This window comes from Somniosus microcephalus, chromosome 3 (assembly GCF_052327205.1).
Source record: "Somniosus microcephalus isolate GS21.2 chromosome 3, FLI_Smic_1.0, whole genome shotgun sequence".
NCBI lineage: Eukaryota > Metazoa > Chordata > Chondrichthyes > Squaliformes > Somniosidae > Somniosus > Somniosus microcephalus.
Genome location: NC_140989.1, coordinates 240,281,007 through 240,300,389, shown reverse-complemented (window position 1 = coordinate 240,300,389; position 19,383 = coordinate 240,281,007). Strand labels below are relative to the sequence as shown.

Here is a 19,383-nt window from a genome sequence, read left to right as displayed (position 1 = left end):
TCAGAGGCGTACTCCAGATGTACACCTCTGACCGCAAATTCAGGGCCTTTATCTTTCGTCGTCCACGGAGCTCTAGCATTGGATGCCCTTCCTTTCCCCCTTGTGGGAATGTGTCCATTCTGTGCCTGAACCATCTCACTTTGAAGGCTTCCCATTGTTCAATTTGTGAGTGTCACTGGCAAGGCCAGCATTTATTGCCCATCCCTAATTGCCCTTGAGAAGGTGGTAGTGAGCCGCCTTCTTGAATCGCCGGCAGCAGTTTATTGTAGCGATTTGATACAACCGAATGGCCCCTCTATTATTCCTTAAGTCTAACCAAATAAATTCTGTCTTTGCCCCCTCAAGTGCATTAACCCTCTCCAGTACCATAATAGTTTATTTGATCAATACTGCCACCCCCTCTTTTATTCCTTCCCTATCTTTCTTGAATACCTTGTAGCCAGGAATATTAAGTTCCCAAACCTCCCCTTCGTTGAGCCAGTTTTCTATTATTGCCACTACATCATAGTCCCGTGCGGCGACTTGCGCCTGCAGCTCACCAATCTTATTTACCATGCTCCATGCATTTATGTACATGCACTCCAAACCCATCTTAGACTGCTTTGCATTTGCCTCATTTGATCGCTCCTATTTCTGGAATTTATAACAGGCAAAAGTTCACACAAAACTGTGACAAATACGTGATAACAGGCAAAAAGGTTTTGTAAACAGGAAATGCATTCAGATATAAGATTTTTAATATACAGATATTTATATAAATCAACCATATTACATGTACACACAGATATGCACACATACTTGAATATGCACATTCAGATACACTGGATACAAATAGCAGAGAACAATGTATTTTGTACCAAAAATAATTTATTGAACCCACTTAAATCAGACCCATCAATGAAATGTTACTTTTTGGAGGTACAAGTACCAGTATTGAATGACAGCAAGGCTGAGGTAAACAAGCAGAAACACTATATAGGGCCCATTCCCAGGAATAATTTGGGGAAAATTTCCAAGCTGATCACACTGAATTCCACCTGCCACAACTGGTAACAATCATATGTCTGGATTGGAGATTCTTGGGTACAAGCCCGTGATTGGACTTCTATGATCTTAAAGGCCTGGTGATTTGAGGATTGTACAGAACTGCAGAACTCTTCATAAAGGGGCATCACCTTTGTGAAAACTGCTTGGGGAGGAGACAGTATGCATCACCTTTATCACAAGTGATGAAATGAGTGTCACTGCTTCACACAGCAAACAAAAAGGTTTTGCCAAACATTTTTCCGTGAAGGTGGAACCCCTTTAAACAGGCTCATTTATTAAAATCAAAGAGATTACTTTGAAGTAGACGTGCAATATAGGCCTCAACGGTTCAGCGTGATGGCATTTAAATGCTGGGCAAGAGAGCTACAGGACAGCAGTTGTAGCAGTATTAGAATCTCAGGCAATTTACAAACACCAGATTGCTCAAACTGAATGATGGCATTAAGCTCCCAGCTATTTATTTTATGTAATATATGCTTCACAAGCGATTTTAAAAACCTATTTTTCTTATTATGCAGCTGATATGCTGAGTACAGTTTATAACATAGAGGTGTGTGATGTGGGTAGGAAAGAAGGAGATGGAGTAGATTATACAAGGTGTTCTGTTCCTTTACAGAAAAAAATCCAATCTAGTTGCAGTTCTCACCCTGAGATACAACGACACTCAAGTTGGAATGGTATCACTGGATTACAGGAACCTGACTTCAGCTTTTGACTGACCGTAGTAAACACTTGTCAAAGTGTGAATCACCTGCCCAAAGTAAATGTTAGCTGTTCATGATAGGCAATGAGTTCCCTGTACCTTACATGTCTCTGGGTTCACATGATGTTGAGAAGCTGCTTGAGCTACGTTCTTGCTAGGGCAACACCTGAATGAGTTGATGTGTTTCTGCCTTGTGGGAGTTATCCGTAATCATACCTACCTTGTTCCTGTAGCCGAGTGGGCCAAGGCAAGTCCTCTAAGAGGGAAAAAAATAGCAGAGGGCATAGAATAAAAATAATTTACTCATAGTACCTGCCTGCATGACTGCCATTCCCAGCATACACCAATATTTAGAACACCAGAATGGGGCCACTGTACCGCTCCCTCGAGTTGTAGGCTTTGGGGTTGTGTCTTCGATTGCCACATGCTGAATTCCCAGTGGTGCTGAGTAGAGGTCAGCCACCTTCCTGAAGTCAGGAATAATCAGATGGGCAGTCTTCCCAAGAGCCTCCTAAAGCTGATTTCTGAGTGGTGTTTGTGGGGGGCTGGGAAACGGTCACCAGCCTGTACTCTTACTGGAGATCGTAGAGTTGAAAGAAAAAAGGTGGAGAGAAAAATACCATAAGCGCTTCAAAATGTACAATAAACACAGCAAAACGTTCATAATTATCCTTCACAGATCTGACCTGCAGACAAGCCAATTCGTAATTAATGACTGACAGGATCATCTGAAGACAGGTATTGGACAAATGGCACTGAGCCTTGGTTATTCACTCCCCTGATCTTTGAAAGAGTTTGAATTCCTCTAACATCTGCTTCCAGGTCAGAAAAATCCTTTGATGCCTGTGGCCCTTTTACATCTTCACTGTGAACAGCAAAAGCAAACTCCTCACCGCCCTGGCCTACTGACAGGATTACAGGAAAAGTAAAACCTCCAGTTCAGTACAACTGTGGTTACCTCAAATATCACTGGGCACTTGCACCGAAACACTGAAACCCGACAGAGAAAACCAGACCCTTCGAGGAATAGGACATGGAATGCAGTACTATGACATGCTTATTAGTTTATTACAATCAAATACATTGCAATTCATCAATAATCCCAATATTACATAAAATCACTGGTTGCATCACTTCTTTAGCTGGAAGTGCAACTAACTTCATCCACTCAGTAAATGCCATCTTAACCCTTCTCACGTAGTTTCTCTATTGTAGTTTATTTTTTAATTCCACATATCTCTCCATCCCACTCCTGGACAAGGGGATCATCCAGCTCATGGACATCCACACAGCTGCCAGTCAACAGTGATCCTTGGTGGACCCTTAAACAGTATGGGTGGGACATTGCCACCTACTCCGGTACCTCCCTAAATGACCGAGTTGAAAGTGGTGGAATCCCAAACAGTAAAATTGTCAGCTGGGGCTGGGATTCCGACTCAGATCTGCTTGTTGGGAGTTCAACACTCTAATGTTGGACTGGAGCAACCCCGTCATTGAATCAGAATTATGGTGACTTCTGCTTGTTTTCCTTTAAGCAATGATTTCAGCAGTCTGGTGGGCTTTACAAATCATGGATAGACTGGCAGCCCCATCAGCTGTATGCGAAGCTTGGGTGCATGTTTTCATTGCAACAGTTTCCTCAGAGGAGTTTTGGAATACCCCTCCCAGGAGTGGTTAGATTCGTACCGGCTTCGTGAAATGGGGTGCCAACCCTCCAGGGTTGCCCTGGAATCTCCAGGGATTAAAGATTGATCTCCAGGACACCGCTGCGAGCAAACCCGGGAGAAAAATCATAGGGGCATTAAAAAAAGTTTTTTTCATTTTCTTTGAACACTTTTGTTTATTGATGATAAAAATATTGGAGATGAGTAAAAGGCTGTTTGACCGACAGTCAAGAATCATCCAATCGGGTAACAAAGTTGACTTGGGAACCAAGAAGATGGACATGTCCGGCGACCAATGATGGGAGCGTGAGGGCGGGGCACTTGGAGGCTGGCGGTTATGTGACAAAATCTCCAGGAATACATCGATTCAGAGTTAGTAACCCTACTTGTGACCTGTGCTAAAAACAGGGTATGTTACCAGTAAATGTGAAATACCCTCTTATAATGTATGTGACCATTCCAAACCATGATAGCAAACCAGGCAATATAACGCAGCATTGTCACAGTGTACTGGTATGTTGGTGTACAGGAGTCCTGTGTCATTCGGTTTTGGAGTGGTGGGGGTGGAAATTTAGTAACATGAACTCCTGACCTTGGCTGGGCTGAGAGATGTGTGATACTTTTTTTTATAGCAGCATTAGCAAATGCCACAATGCCACCTGGATACTAAAATTGGGGGGCGGGCAGGATAAAATGTGGCTGGGATTTTGCAAACAGTGACAAAGTGACAGTGCTCGCCATTGACCTCGAAGAAACTTGTCCACAAAGTTTTAGCGGGCTCTGTGGTGTCGATTTCTCCTTTTCTGATGTGACTTTCCATCTGGCGCCATCTTTAGGAGATATGTGGCAGCCAGCAATAGTGATGTCATCAAGCAGGCTGAGCAGCCAATCACATTGAAGAATTTTCAAGACAGCAAACCAGGAAGTAAAATGCACTGATTATCCTTCACTTTTTAATCATTTTACAGAGCGCAAAATAAAGATTGGGACATATACATAGAATTAAGGTAGAAGCTGAAATATCATAAGCAAACTTTAAAAAATAAGAAAAATTAATTAATTAAAAAAATATGGAATATTATCATGGAATGGAATGAATAACACTCCACAATATAAAATTAGTTTTTCAGGGCCAGAGAAGCAGTAATTATGTCTTAGTATGCTGTTAGAAACTCAGTTACACTTCATTCAACAAGGCTTAAATTTTTCAAGGATTTTTTCAGCGAGAATAGTGCATAAAAAGTTGAAGTTCACTTCAAATCAGTGAGTTCTAATTTATTGCATCTGCTAAGGCTGCAACAGGGCACCCTGTGGAGGAGGGGAATCACAGACAGCAACTTATGGATTTCCATGTTTAACTGCGCATAAGTGGACTCCAGAGGTTGCTGTCAGTTTCACCATCATTGCAACCGCAAATTCTGGCCCATTATATTTTTAAAAAATCTCAGTGATACCTTTGTCTATCACTCATCATCTATACAGGCTTGAACTGGTCATCATACAACATTGAGACTCGTACACACTCAAACCTCATCCTGGGTTTCAGGTGACGGTTATAAATCCAATTGTACTTGACTTGGAGAGGATTTTGTTTCCCCAGTTCCCACCTCACATGCAGATACATTTCCAAGTGCCTTGCCGGTTAACACCTGTGTTAAAGTAGTGCATGAAAGGAATTTTACTCGACTGTGTTGAACTGCAAGCTACAAGAGGAAATGAACCTCTCAGAGTTTGTATCAGGACAATGGCGTTAAACCACAGCCTGCAACCCAGGGAACCATACACTATTCATAACTTACTGGCAATGGCCGGGGACAAAAATCAAGAACAGGAGCTTCACCAGTGAAATGTAAAGAGGTGTTTAAAGTGGACCCCTTACATGTATATCAGACAATAGCAAAATACTGCGGATGCTGGAAATCTGAAATAACAACAGAAAATGCTGGAAACACTCAGCAGGTCAGGTAACATCGAGGAGAGAGAAACAGTCAACGTTTCGAGTCGGGGGCCCTTCGTCAGAACTGGAAAAGGTTAAAGAGAGATTTTTAAGCAGGGGCAGGGTGGAGGGGAGGAAAGAACAATGGGAAGGTCTGTGATAGGATGGAAGGCAGGAGAGATTGACTGACAAAAGGGATGATGGTGCAAGGCAGAAGTAGAAGTAATGGGACAAGTTAAGAAACAAAAGATGACTCCAGATGAGAAGTTCTTTCCTCCCCTCCTCTCTGCCCCTGCTTAAAAATCTCTTCTCTAGCCTTTTCCAGTTCTGACGAAGGGTCCTTGACCCGAAACGTTGACTCTGTTTCTCTTTCCTTGATGCTGCCTGACCTGCTGAGTGTTTCCAGCATTTTCTCTTGTTGTTACATATATATCAGAACTGCGTAATGAAATATTAAACCTTTTATTTATAAGTTACTAGCTGGAGTGCCCGGCGGTGCCGAGGGTTTTTTGAGGGCATGTTGTTATGAAAAAAGTAGAAATAATTTATATATATATATATATAAATGAGTTTCTCTGTCTGTCTGTCTGTGTGGGAAGGAGAGAGAGAGAGGGAAAGAGAGAGCGGGAAGGAGAAAGGGGGAAGGAGAGAGAGAGAGGGAGGAGAGAGAGGGAGAGACGGGGAGAGAGAGAGAGAGAGAGAGAGAGAGACTGGGGGGGAGAGAGAGAGAGAGACGGGGGAGCGAGAGAGAGAGAGACTGGGGGGGAGAGAGAGAGAGAGACGGGGGAGCGAGAGAGAGACTGGGGGGAGAGAGACTGGGGGGGAGAGAGAGAGAGAGAAACTGGGGGGGAGAGAGAGAGAGAGACTGGGGGGAGAAGAGAGAGATGGGGAAGGAGAGAGAGAGGGGGGCCCGGAGTCCCCGTGCGCGGGGTAGCGCCTGAGGCCCAGCCCGAGTCACCCCAGCTGAGCTCGCGCTGCGGCATGCAGACCGAGTCACCGGACAACAAACACCGTCTTCACCTGTGACGATTAGCCGCAGCTTGCTTTTCGCTGGTCAGGGAGGAAGGAGGGAATGGCGCCTGAGGCCTCTCTCTCTCCCTCCCCCTCTCTCTCCCGCCCCCTCTCTCTCTCCCCCCTCTCTCCCCCCCTCTCCCTGCCCCTCTCTCTCTCCCCCCTCTCTCTCCCTGCCCCTCACTCTGTCTCTCCCCCTCCCTCCCCGCTCGCTCTCCCTCCCCCTGTCTCTGCCTCCTTTCCTCTCTCCCCCTCCCTCGTCATTTTGTGAGGTCGGCGGGAAGTTCCCTCACCCTCTCTCTCTCCCGCCCCCCTCTCTCTCCCCACCTGTCGTGTCCATGTGTAGATAAAGACACTGAAGACAGGAGTTGGTTCATAGGTATTTACTAAGCAAGTCTGGGGGGGGGTCTAAAGGATATACACAATACACAGGCTTATATAGCCCAAGTGGCAATTACTGGCATTACGCACACCTGGGGCTCTTAAAGGCACATACACCACCATTGCTCTTAAAGGCACATACACCACAATTCCTCCCCTTCTAGCTAACTAGTACATCATATTTTAAGTAATTATTAATTAAATGTTATATGCAAAATAAGATACATTGCTGTATTAATTAATTATAAGTTAGTCTCTCAGGAGGCTTCCTGACTCGGTCCGGATAACGCCTCGGGGGTGTAGTAGTTTCTGGTGGTGTAGTAGGTTCTTCTGGCAAGGCTGATTCGGCTTGAATGCCAGTGTCGGGTTCATCGGGTTCCAGTCTCACCGGATCGGAGGTAGATATGGGTATATCTACTTCATCGTTAGATGTATAGAGTGGTGGTGTAGGTTGTCCCTTTTCGGATGACTTGATGATTTGGTCAGCATGGCGTCTTATTATGCTTTCTCCGATGTCCACGGTATACATCAGTGGTCCTAGTCGTGTGCAGATAGTTCCAGGCTGCCATTTCTCGGTACGCTAGTCCCGGGCCAAAACCGGTTGGCCTATCTGGAAGGTCCTAGTTGGCTTTTCATTCATGCCCTGAAACTGCCGGTTCTCCACGTCCCTTCGGATGTTGGGCTTGACCAAATCCAGCCGGCATCTTAGGTTTCTATTGTAGAACATCATGGCGGGAGTTTGGTTAGTAACCATATGTGTTGCATTCCTATATGCAAATAAGAAGTTATCCACCTTGTGCTGAAGTTTTATGTCTTCATTACTCATGGCCTTTATGGCCTTCTTGAAGGTCTGGACAAACCTTTCAGCCAATCCATTGGTGGCGGGATGGTATGGGGCGGACGTGTAGTGCTTTACCCCATTGTTCTTTAAGAACTTTCTGAATTCTTCGGACACAAATTGCGGTCCATTATCAGAACATATCTGTTCCGGCAGCCCATTCCTGGCAAATATGGTCCTTAATACTGTGATGGTTTTTTCCGTGGTGGTGGAGGACATCTTTATTACCTCCGGCCACTTGGAGTGTGCATCAACTGCGATTAGAAACATTGAGTCCATAAATGGACCAGCAAAGTCGATGTGCACCCTTTGCCAGGGAGATGAGGGCCACTCCCATGGATGTAGAGGGGCTTCTGGTGGAGCGTTTTGGACCTTCTGGCATCCTAGGCAGCTCTTGGTCATTTCTTCGATGTCTCCATCAATACCTGGCCACCATACAAACGCCCTAGCTAGGTTCTTCATTTTCACTCCACCCAGATGCCCCTCATGAAGCTCCTTTAGCACTTTATCCTGGAGTTTGGGTGGAATCACCACTCTGGATCCACACATCAAGGTTCCTCGGCACACTGACAGCTGTTCTCTTCTTTGCGAGAATGCTGGCAACAGTGGCTCGCCATGTGCTGGCCATCCCTTCACTGTTAAATCGTAGACCCGTGAGAGAGTAGGGTCATTTCTTGTCTCCCTTTCAATGGCAGAATTTGTCACCGGTAGACATTCCACTATGGTAGAGTGGAATATCTCTACTGGGTCTACTGTAGGTGCCTCTTCTATCGTTGGCAACGGTAGGCGCGATAAACCGTCAGCATTCCCATGCTGTTTTGACCCTTTGTATTCAATGTTGTATTGGTGTGCCCCTAGAAAAAGGGACCACCTCTGTAGTCTTTGTGCCATCATAATGGGGACACCTTTTTTAGGGTTGAATATGGAGATGAGGGGTTGATGGTCAGTCAGCAAGGTAAATTTTTGTCCGTGTAGGTAATGGTTGAATTTCTTCACTCCCCATACCAGGCTGAGTGCTTCCCTGTCTATTTGGGCATAGTTACGCTCAGCTGAGTTTAATGAGCGTGACGCAAAAGCTATCGGCCGTTCTGAGCCATCAGGGAATCTATGGGATAATACCGCTCCTATGCTGTAAGGGGATGCATCGCACGCCAGTCTGATTGGTAGTGATGGGTTGTAATGAGCCAAAACTTTCTCGGATGTGATTAAGTCTTTACATTTATGGAAGGCACGTTTACAGTCTTCGTTCCATTTCCAAATCACTCCTGTTTGTAGAAGTTCATTAAGAGGGTGTAGAATAGTTGATAAGTTCGGGAAAAATTTATGATAGTAATTTATTAATCCCAGGAATGACCTTAATCGTGAAACATTTTCAGGTGCTGGGGCTTTTATAACTGCTTCAATTTTTTCAGGTGACTTATGCAACCCTTCCTTATTAATTATGTGGCCACAATATGATATCTGATTTTGGAAAAATTCGCACTTGGGGCGATTTGCTCGTAGGCCCCGTTCTTTCAGCCTAGTGAGCACCTGCTCCAAATTGGCAAGGTGCTCGTTGTCGTTTTCTCCTGTTATAAGGATGTCATCTAGGTAGCATTGAGTCCCCGGAATCCCTTGCAGGACTTGCTCCATAGCTCTTTGCCAGATAGCTGGAGCTGATGCTACTCCAAAAACCAGTCGATTGTACTGGTACAGGCCTTTGTGTGTGTTTATTGTGAGATACATTTTAGAGGTCTCCTCAACCTCCATCTGTAGATATGCCTGTGCCAAGTCAATTTTTGTGAAACGTTTCCCTCCGGATAGTGAGGCGAAAATATCTTCTATCCTCGGAAGAGGATACTGTACCGTGTGAAGGACCGGGTTTACAGTCACCTTAAAGTCCCCACAGATGCAAATTTTTCTCTGTTCCTCAGAGTTATTTTTCAATGCTTTTTTCATGACTGGAACGATGGGTGTTGCCCATTCGCTCCAATCTACTTTGGATAATACGCCTGCCTTTTCCAAATTCTCCAGCTCTGCCTCAACTGCCGGACGTATTGCGTATGGCACCGGTCTTGCCTTAAAAAATTTGGGAATTGCTGCATCTTCCACTTTTATTGAGGCGGTGATGCCTTTCAAGGTTCCTAGTTTCTCTTGAAACACTTCTTTGGCGTTGGCCAAGATGTCTTTTAATCGTTCAGGTATGATGTCATCATTGTTTTTTTCCTTACTGGTCACCGTCAGTGCCTGAATGGAGTGCCAGTCTAAACGTATCTTCCTTATCCATTCACGTCCCAACAACGGTGGACCACCATCTTGTAGAATGTATAAATACAACTTTTGTATTTCTTTGCCGTTGTATACCACAGGCACCCTTATTTTTCCTTTGGGGTAGACTTTCTGCCCCGTATATGTTTTTAAGATAATGGATGTGTCTTTTAGAGGTATATGCGAAAATAGCCTCTCGTAATCTCGTCGATTTATCACGGTTAGAGCTGATCCTGTATCTAGCTCCATTTTAACTGGGGACCCTGCTATTGTGAGGGTAACCCAAATGGTTTGGTAACCTTCATTGGCAATTACATTGTGTAATTTGAGAGAGCTTAGTCTCTTGTTCCCAGAGTCGCTATCGCTCTTCTGGTCTTTGGAGCTACTGTCCGTCATCATTTGTACCTTTCTGTGCTTTTCCTTATTGATTCTTTTCCCGTTAGTGGATTTTTTATTTTCAGATCGGCATACACGTGGAATGTGTCCTATCTTTCCGCATCGCTTGCATGCTTTTTCTTTGAACCAGCAATCCCTCTGGTCATGGTTGGATCAGCCGCATCGATAACATTTCTTGAAACCCCGTGTCATTTCATGGGTGCCGAAGTCCTGTGGCCTTTGCTTTATCTTTGCCACTCCTATTGCACTGAAAGCCTTGTCCAGTGTTAAATCTTTTCTAGAAGATACCTTCTTTTGTGTTTCTACACTTAGGGGATCGCAGATGAATTTGTCTTGCAGAGAATCTGCCAGTCCTGCCTCGAATTGGCAATGTAGGGTATCAACAATCTCTTCAAAATTCTTGTCCATCGGTTCGGCTGGAGTGGTTAAGTTGCGTAACAGCTTGTATGTTTCTGCGCCCATTAGATCCAGAAGAACTGAAGCTTTTTTTTCATCTTCTATTCCATTTGCGGTGCAAAACACCTCCACTCTTTCTACATATGTGGTCCAATCCTCTATCTTGTTATCAAAAACATCAATATTGCCAAAGTTAGGCTCTGTTTCATTATCAAAAGCATCAATATTGCCAGACTTAGGCATTTCAAAAAAAAGATATGGCGCTTCCCACGCTTTTTTTTCTCTGTAGCAACGATATGGCGCTTCCCGTGCTTCCCCGCCGCTGCTACCAATAACAACGCTGTTTTACTGTGGTTTCCGTTTATTCACTGTTGGAGACTCGTTCCCGACGGAGGTCTAAATGCTGACCTGCTTGCCGCGCCGGCCGTCTCCCGAGTGCACCCTCCCAGTCCGTTATTGCTTGCCTCCGATTTCGCTGCTTGTTTCAGCTGTAGAGCCCGCCGCTGGAGCCCCAGCCTGACGCCCAGGAAGGATTAGCGCAGTACCTGCCACTAGCTTGGCCAGCTGGTGAAACCACAGTTTCTATTACTTCCTTGAGTCTTCTGGACGCTGGAGGAATCGATGTCCTTGAGTGCTGCCGAATTGCAGGTAAGTCCGTTTCCACTTCGTCGCCACTGTCGTGTCCGTGTGTAGATAAAGACACTGAAGACAGGAGTTGGTTCATAGGTATTTACTAAGCAAGTCTGGGGGGGGGTCTAAAGGATATACACAATACACAGGCTTATATAGCCCAAGTGGCAATTAATGGCATTACGCACACCTGGGGCTCTTAAAGGCACATACACCACCATTGCTCTTAAAGGCACATACACCACACCGCCCCTCCCCGCTCTTTCTCCCTCCCTCCCCTCCCCCTCTCCTCCTCCCCTCCCTCTCTCTCTCTCTCTCTCTGCCTCCCCCTGTCTCTCCCTCCTTTCCGGTACCAGAACGGAGTCAGTCCGACAACTGGGAGGCCAGGTGCCCATCGCTCTGAAGCGAGCCCGGGGTTCCTCATCGTTAATGCGGCGGGCCTTTGGACCCGGTTGGCCGGGCGGCAGACGAACGCCTTTCGCTGCGGACTCCCGTGTCCGATTTCGTTCGGGGATGGCTCAGAGAGAGAGGGGGGGGGAAGGAGAGAGAGACTGGGGGGAGAAGAGAGAGACGGGGGGAAGAGAGAGAGAGAGCGAGACTGGGGGGAAAGGAGATAAATTTTTTTAGCTGCAGGCCCGGCTGGTCTCTAATGGCCGCCACTCACCTCAGGATTGGTCAACCGCTATTTTGAACGTCTTTTAAAAGTAAAGACGCCTATGACACTCCCCTGATTGGTCAAATATGCCTATGACACTCCCCTGATTTTTTGAAAATTTAAAAAAGTAAATACGCCTATGACACTCCCCTGGTTGGTCAAAAACGCCTATGACACTCCCCTGATTGGTGAACCGCTAATTAGCGGATTTTGTACGTTTTTTGAATGTTTTTTTGAAAAGTAAACATGCCTAGGACACCCTCCTAATCATAACCTTTCTTTTGATATAACATATGTGTAGGTACGCTCTATAACGTTTGAGTGATGCCCGGACAGAGACAGACAGACAGACACCACTATCCTTTTATATATATAATATATACTAGCTGAAGTGCCCGGCGGTGCCGAGGGTCTTTTGAGGGCATGTTGTTGTTGGAAGAGCGAGAGAGAGCAACTGGGGGGAAGGGAGAGAGCGACTGGGGGGAAGAGAGAGAGCGACTGGGGGGAAGAGAGAGAGCAACTGGGGGGAAGAGAGAGAGCGACTGGGGGGCAGAGAGAGAGCGACTGGGGGGAAGAGAGAGAGCGACTGGGGGGAAGAGAGAGAGCGACTGGGGGGAAGGGGGAGAGGGGTGGGAAGGGGAGGGGGGAAGGGGAGGGGATGAGGGGAGGGGAGGAGGAGGGGAGAAGGGGAGGGGAGGAGGGGGGAGGGGAGTGGAGGGGGGGAGAGGGAGGGGGGAGCTAGCAGACCCGATGACTCCGCGGAGCTCCGTGCCACCGCACGCACTGACATGGCTCAGCCCCAGCCCCGCCCTCCCGAGCACCGGCCTCCCAAGCCCCGCTCTCCGGAGCCCCGCGCTCGCACCCTCCCGAGCACTGCCTTCCCGAGCCCCGCCCCCACCCGAGCCGGCTTCAAGACCAGAGAGACGCCGCCGCGCAACCTACCGCGCCGTGAGGCCCGGCCGGACTCAAGTCGCGCTCCGGGCGGAAGATGACGCGGACGCTGACTCCCGCCCCGCCCGCCTTTACTAAGATGGCGGCGGTGGCGACGCTCGGCTCAGGCCCGCCCCCTCCAGCCTTCACAAAGATGGCGGCGATCGCTGGCCTTTTGTCAATCACGACGGGAGGCGCCTAGCTCGGGCGTGGCTGGTCAACAGACGCCCAGGCTTTGAGGCCTGGAAAAACGGTGAAAGGTAGGAAAATTATAGAGGTTAGACAAAAGATTTACAAATTAATTAACTTTTTTTAAAAACAATTTGTCTTTTAAAAGCAACTTTTTTTTTGCTGGAAATGTAGATTTGAAAAGAAACATGCAGAAAGCGGGCAAAAGAAATGAAAAGTTTGGAATCAAGATGGCGGTGACTCACCTTGGTTCAGAACGATAAGGCCCGCCCACACACGCACCGATTGGTGGACCGTCAGGTCACTGAAGCGTAGGATTGGTCAATCGTCCCGTCACTCGACTGTAGGAGGGCCCGCCCGCACGCGCCAGGATCCCGCCCCTGCCACGCAGCGATTGGTCGACCGTCGGGTCGCTCGACCGTATGATTGGTTGACCTCGACGTTACTCGATGCTAATGAGCGGATAATGAGCGGAATGTTGAACGTTTTTTGGATACCGCGGGCGCAATTTTTGTCTGGCCGAAACGTAAATACGCTTATGACGGTTCTGGAATCGTAAGCTTTCTTTCGATGTAACACACGTGTAGGTACGCTCTATAACTTTCGAGTTTATACAATACAGACAGACAGACAGACGGAATGGCAGACAGAAGAACCGCTTTATATATATAGATATAAAATATAATAAAAATATAGATAGATAAATTCTGACTTTCTTGAAGGGAAAACTGAATAGTTTGAAAAATTGGAGCAATATTCTCTCTGCAAAAAACATTTTTTTTTAAAGTATTCAAGGAGGCTGAATGCATTCACGATGCTGAAAGGAGTGCTATTTTCCCAAGGGACAGCCTCACTCATGCCAGGAAGCCACATCAGGAGGATGGGCAATGCATCACCCCTCTACAGCACACACTGCTTCAGAGCTACATGAGCGCAAAGCACTGGGACATCTACCATGCTACATCTCCTGTAAGCTTTAAGACAATGCTCTGTGTTAACTGTACTTTTTTTTAAAGTGAACCTTTGCTGAATTCTGAGGCAGAAAAACCAGGCAGCTCTCGGAGGAGAGTTGAGAGTGTCCTGTTGTATGGCTGTCAAGGGCCCTTAATTAAATTAGTTTGGAGGAGTGTCACTGCAGCTCCCGGAGGACCGGGCTCCACAGTTAATCATTACCCTTACTGCACAGCACACAGATGACTCCAGCTTTCTTGTTAAAGGCATCCTGCTGTCACATCGAAGGGTCCTGCAGGACACTTTTGCCAAGTTCACCAGCTTGCTGCTCGGCAACGTGTTGTCAAAATTTCAATGCAGCAACTAAAATCTGAGGTGTTGATCTGAACTTGGCGGAAAGCTGGCGGTAGTGGATCAGCCACCCGTTAACACACCCCAGCCGGTTTCCCCTTCCACTGAAATCAATATCGAGCCGGATGTATAACGGACAGCCGATCCGCTACCCACCCACTGTTAGTTAAAATCTACCACTATTAGTGTTGTGGAAAATTTGGGCTAAAGAAAGGGACACTTACAGCATTAGCTGCTGCAGCAATTGGCAGCTATTTGGATAAACTCAACTGGATGACAAAGGTGCTTTAAGGCTAGGATGACCAACCAAAAATTGAATATCTGTTGTAAAAATCCAGGGTGCCGAGGCCTTCAATCCTTTGGTAATACAGCAACACTGTTTGTCTTCCTTCCTTGAATATTATGCATCCCGCACACAGCTTGACTGACAGGCTGTGGGGAAACCACATTCTGAGCACGCACAAGTAAGTACTGTTAGGACGTTGTTAGGCTATACTCCTACCAAGTGAGTAGGATGTGGAATGAGGAATGGCACTTGTGCATCCTGCAAATCATCTTTCATGACAGAATTTGAGATAATCCTCCTCCTACTTTGCTTTCATAAAGTAAATTAAACGTCAAAAGCCACTACTACAGTTCTACTCTCCCTTGCAGGAAGAGCTCAGCAATCTCTCATACTTTCCACCCGCAAAATAAGGTTTGTCTGAGCTGGCAATCATTAGTAGGCCACAGCAGAAGATTTACTTTATGCCCTCCTTCCAGTTCCACCCCTTGTGCTGTTATTTTGCAGACAGGATTTTCTAGTACTTCTGCCACGTGCATGTAATCAAAGACATGCTGCTCACTACAGGTTCTGCCTCTACTTGTATCACCACTACAGCCAATGAGACCCACTTGCACTAAGGATTTAGCGGCCTTGCTTCTGGAGGCAAAGTGTTAGTGGCAGCAACGGGAAAGTATCTAGAATGCACTGTTACGACCTGGAATGCACTGCCTGGGAAGGGCGGTGGAAGCAGATTCAATAGTAACTTTCAAAAGGGAATGGGATTATAAGACTCGAAAAGGAAACATTTGAAGAGCTATGGGGAAGTAGCAGGGCGGAGTGGGGCTAATTGGACAGGCACTTCCACAGAGAGCTTTCAGTCTTTAATTAAAGAGTCCGAGTGAAATCCCCCGATGAGGAAATGAAAAACCAGGAGTAGTGGAGTCAGGGTTGCCAACTCTGATTGGATGGATTCCTGGCGGTTTCATCACATGGCCTCCTCCTTCCATCCGCCCCACCGCCCCCCCCCCCCCGAGTCAAACAGCATTTTTTCTCTAATATTTTTCTAACTATAAAACTAAAATAGACAAAGAAAATTTAAAACAATTTTTTTTAATGCCGCCTGTGATTATTCTCCGGGGTTGCTCGCAGCAGGTGTCCATCAGATTAACCTTTTAATTCCTGGAGACTCCAGGGCAGTCCTGGAGGGTTGGCAACCCAAGGGGCAATGAGCACACAGAGAAGGTTGGCATGTGCAGCAGGCCAGTCTGAACGAGGAAGGGCTGGTTAACGTTCTTCTGGAGTTCGGAAGAAGGGGCACACTTAAAATGCTAACCAATCCATCCACTTGGCTTGCAGTTCATTTTCAATCTAAATGAATTGGAGGGGGCTTTTCAACTCAACCAATTAAAACTTTATACAAGGATTGGCCAAACTGCTGATTTTCTGATACCCCGGCTGAGAAGTAATGACCCACTTGGCTCACATACGGTGAAGTAAAACACACCAAATGCATGAATGGCACACATCTGCTGTACAAATGCAGCATTACTGCTATAGGACATGAGTGACTTAGCCTGTAATCCATGCCATTTAAAAAGAAAGAACTTGCATTTACATCACAACCTCAGGGTGTCCCAAAGCCCTTTCACAGCCAATGAAGTACGTTTTGAAGTGAAGTCACTGTTGTAATGCAAGAAGCATTAAATGGATGCAAGCCTACACCATGGGTGTTTCACACACACTTCAAACCAGTGCCATGCTCAACAGGGATCTTAACATTTCGCTGTGATGCCCCTTCCCCATCCGCCCTTGTAGCTTTACCGGAGGGGGTGTGGGGGTGGGGGGAAAGGAGGGAGATAAAAGTTGTAGGGGGAGTCCACAGGGGAAAAACTCAAACATTTTTATTTTTAAATAAAAATCCATTATCTTAACTCCCGCCCCGTGTTTAATACTTAAAAACAAAAATCAAAACCGCACATCTCCCAGGCAGGACAGGAAGCAGTCTGATTCCTTGACGTGGTGCATTGATAGATTAGTGACAACAGGAAATGATGATGGGGGCAAAGGTAGATGTGATGTTTGTTTTCAAATTCATTGATCACTGTGAAAGAAGTAATGGCACAATCAATAAACGATCGCTGGAAGGTGAGGAGATTCCGGTTGGGGAGACTCTGCCTCCTTTTTTATTATAGATGCACTGCCATTTTCTTTCATTTTCAGTATCTGGTGAAGCATCTCAACCTGTTTTCAAACAGGGATACCCTGAGCTCCGTTACACAAGATCATCTCCTTCGCTTGAAGCTGCAAAGGAAGGAAAAAGATCTTCGAGTTGTGTCGCTGCAGTCAATTTGGTGATGGTTGCTGTCTCAGAACGTTGGGGTGGGGAGGGGGCGGGGGAGGAATCCACAGTTTGGTCTTATGCCCTGAAACGGGCATGGCCGGCATCAGAAAGAGTTTGGCAAACTCCTTTTGGGGAGTGGGAGAGGCACTAAAGCCAGCTGCGCCATTATTGACTGCACCGTTACTTGAGACAGAAGAAAGAACTTACATTTATAGAGTGTCTTTTGCAATCTCAGGACATCCCAAAGCCCTTTATCACCAATTAAGTACTTTATGAAGTATAGTCCCTGTTGTAATGTAGGAAACGCGGCAGCCAATTTGCGCACTGCAAGATCACACAAACAGTAATGCAATAATGACCAGATAATCTATTTTAGTGATGTTGGTTGAGGGGAACTCCCCTGCTCTTCTTTTGAATATTGCAATGGGATCTTTTCCGTCCACCTGAGAGGGCCTTGATTTAACATCTCATCCGAAAGACATCACTTCCGGCAGTGCAGCACTCCCTCAGTACTGTACCGGAGTGACAGCCTGGATTATGTGCTCAAGTTTCTGGAGTGGGGCTTGAACCCACAACCTTCTCACTCAAGAGGCAAGAATGCTATCCACTGAGCCATGGCTGACACCTGTCACAGTGATAAATGGATGTGAAAAAAAAATCCGATGAGGGGACAGTTCCTGGGCAGAAATTCGGACTGGCTCTCTTTTGGATTGGTTTTCCTCCTTGCGCGATTTTCCTATCAACCTTCACCTAGGTGATCCAATCTACCCAGGCACAGGAACGGCAAAGCCTGGCACTGCACATCCTGTTTAGGATGGGCGTTCAAACAACAGGTTTACCCGATTATACATTTAGGTGAAATTACCAGGGTTAAGCATGGTAGAGTCGAGTGTCGCGAAGTGCTTTCTCAAACAGGAGTCACTTAAAACAGCATTTAACATTATCAGCGAGAGGGACCCTGATCTCAGATGTATTTTTTTTTGGGTGGGCAAGAGAAGTTAGGCTGCAATGTTCTAAATCTGGTGTTCCTTATTTTGTAACCAAATGTGACCAGAATTGTCCATTTGCAAGTAACCCAAAGAGAATGGTGTTTGCCCCAACTAGGGTAAGTGATGTTCTAAATTAAGTCAAGGGCTTCTGCGTCTATAAAGGGTTAATACGAGAGGAAAAATTATATATCATTGCACTCCCTGTGGCCTACATAGTCCCTGTATTCATTGCATCATTTCTTTCCAACTCAAGCGGACGCAAATCCATTTTTCCATTTCCGCCAACGAAACCTCATTTTGAAATAGAGGTACATGGACATGAGGCAGAGAGAGGACAGGAAGTACAGCAGCACGCACAGGCTGATATCCATGCGGGAGAAGCTCATCCCCAGTTGGCCCAGCCAATTCTGTTTCTTGGGCTCACCTTGAGCCTCAAGGTGCCTGCTCCCAATTCCCCGCTTCTGCAGCCTCTGCTGAAGCACTGCATAGTCGAGTGACTCGGAGTCATCAATGGACTGTAGGTGTAGTTGTGGTCCATGATATCCCTCATTCACTAGTCCGGCTCTCTTGTTTTCAGCCCTGTCTTTTAAAGCTTGCCGTTTGTATTGCTCATTCACAAACGAGTCTAGGTCCACTATATCATCTTCTGCCCTGGGACTACGCTTCCCCTTAATGAAAGTCCTCTTTTGACTCGCATCCCTTCTTATACCTGTTATGGTTTTGACGATCTCCCGTTGTTCATCATTTTTTGTTGGTGGTTCCTCATTTCTTTCTTCCTCCTCTTCTTCATCTTCTTTCTCTTCTTCTTTTGGACCCTCCTTCCCTTGGTCCTGCTGAGTTTCTTCCCTCGCTTTCTGTTTCTTCAGTAGCTCTTGCTCCCCTTCCAGGTAATTGTAGTCTATGTTCTTTGGAGAATAATGCACCTTGAGAAATTCCAGCACTGCATCTGTAATCCACACGTGCTCTCCTTCGACCTCACTGTGACATTCCGCACACATGTCCGGAGGTGGCCACTGAAGCTTTGGGAATTTTGGATCCTCACTTAGTTCACCTAAGGGGATAGGAAGAAAAAGAAAGAAAATTCAATTGAACATACAATGTAAAATTCAGAGGCTAGACTGTTGTGCATTGGAATTCTAACATACTGTGCAGAGAGTGGTAGGACACAGGGTTCCAGAGCTTGGCTGTGTTGCATGGGAGGAAGCACTGAGGGGGCAACTGAACACCTCCAGTTGGGGGTGGGAGCACTGGTAATCTCACCAATCCACTCTCATCAATCTTCTTCTAGCTGGTAAAAGACCAAATGAACAGTGGCCTTGAGAAAAGCCACCTCTGTTCCATTTTGGTCGGTGTCATTGTGCAGGGAGACTAAAGAGCAGGGGGGAAGGAAGGAGAAACATTTCTATAGGAATAAAATACAATTGTAGGGAGGTACTGCTAAATATATTTGGAACTTTGGTCAG

General features: G+C 46.3%; 1 protein-coding gene across 3 annotated transcripts in view; it reads right to left on the bottom strand.

Moving 5' to 3' along the window:
• Nucleotides 1-715: 715 nt before the first annotated feature.
• qsox1 (quiescin Q6 sulfhydryl oxidase 1) overlaps nucleotides 716-19,383 on the bottom strand; it is a 275,366-nt gene continuing 256,698 nt past the window's right edge. Inside the window, exons 12-13 of one of the 3 annotated variants that reach the window (XM_085982257.1) lie at nucleotides 18,630-18,971; nucleotides 716-2,325 (exon numbers count right to left, since the gene is read on the bottom strand). In XM_085982257.1, the coding sequence (XP_085838383.1) occupies nucleotides 2,234-2,325; nucleotides 18,630-18,971 (434 nt within the window). In that variant the 3' untranslated portion in view covers nucleotides 716-2,233. Of the gene's footprint in view, nucleotides 2,326-16,476; nucleotides 18,972-19,383 lie in introns of those variants that run through there. The other 2 variants (XM_085982258.1, XM_085982256.1) reach the window with 2 other exon arrangements.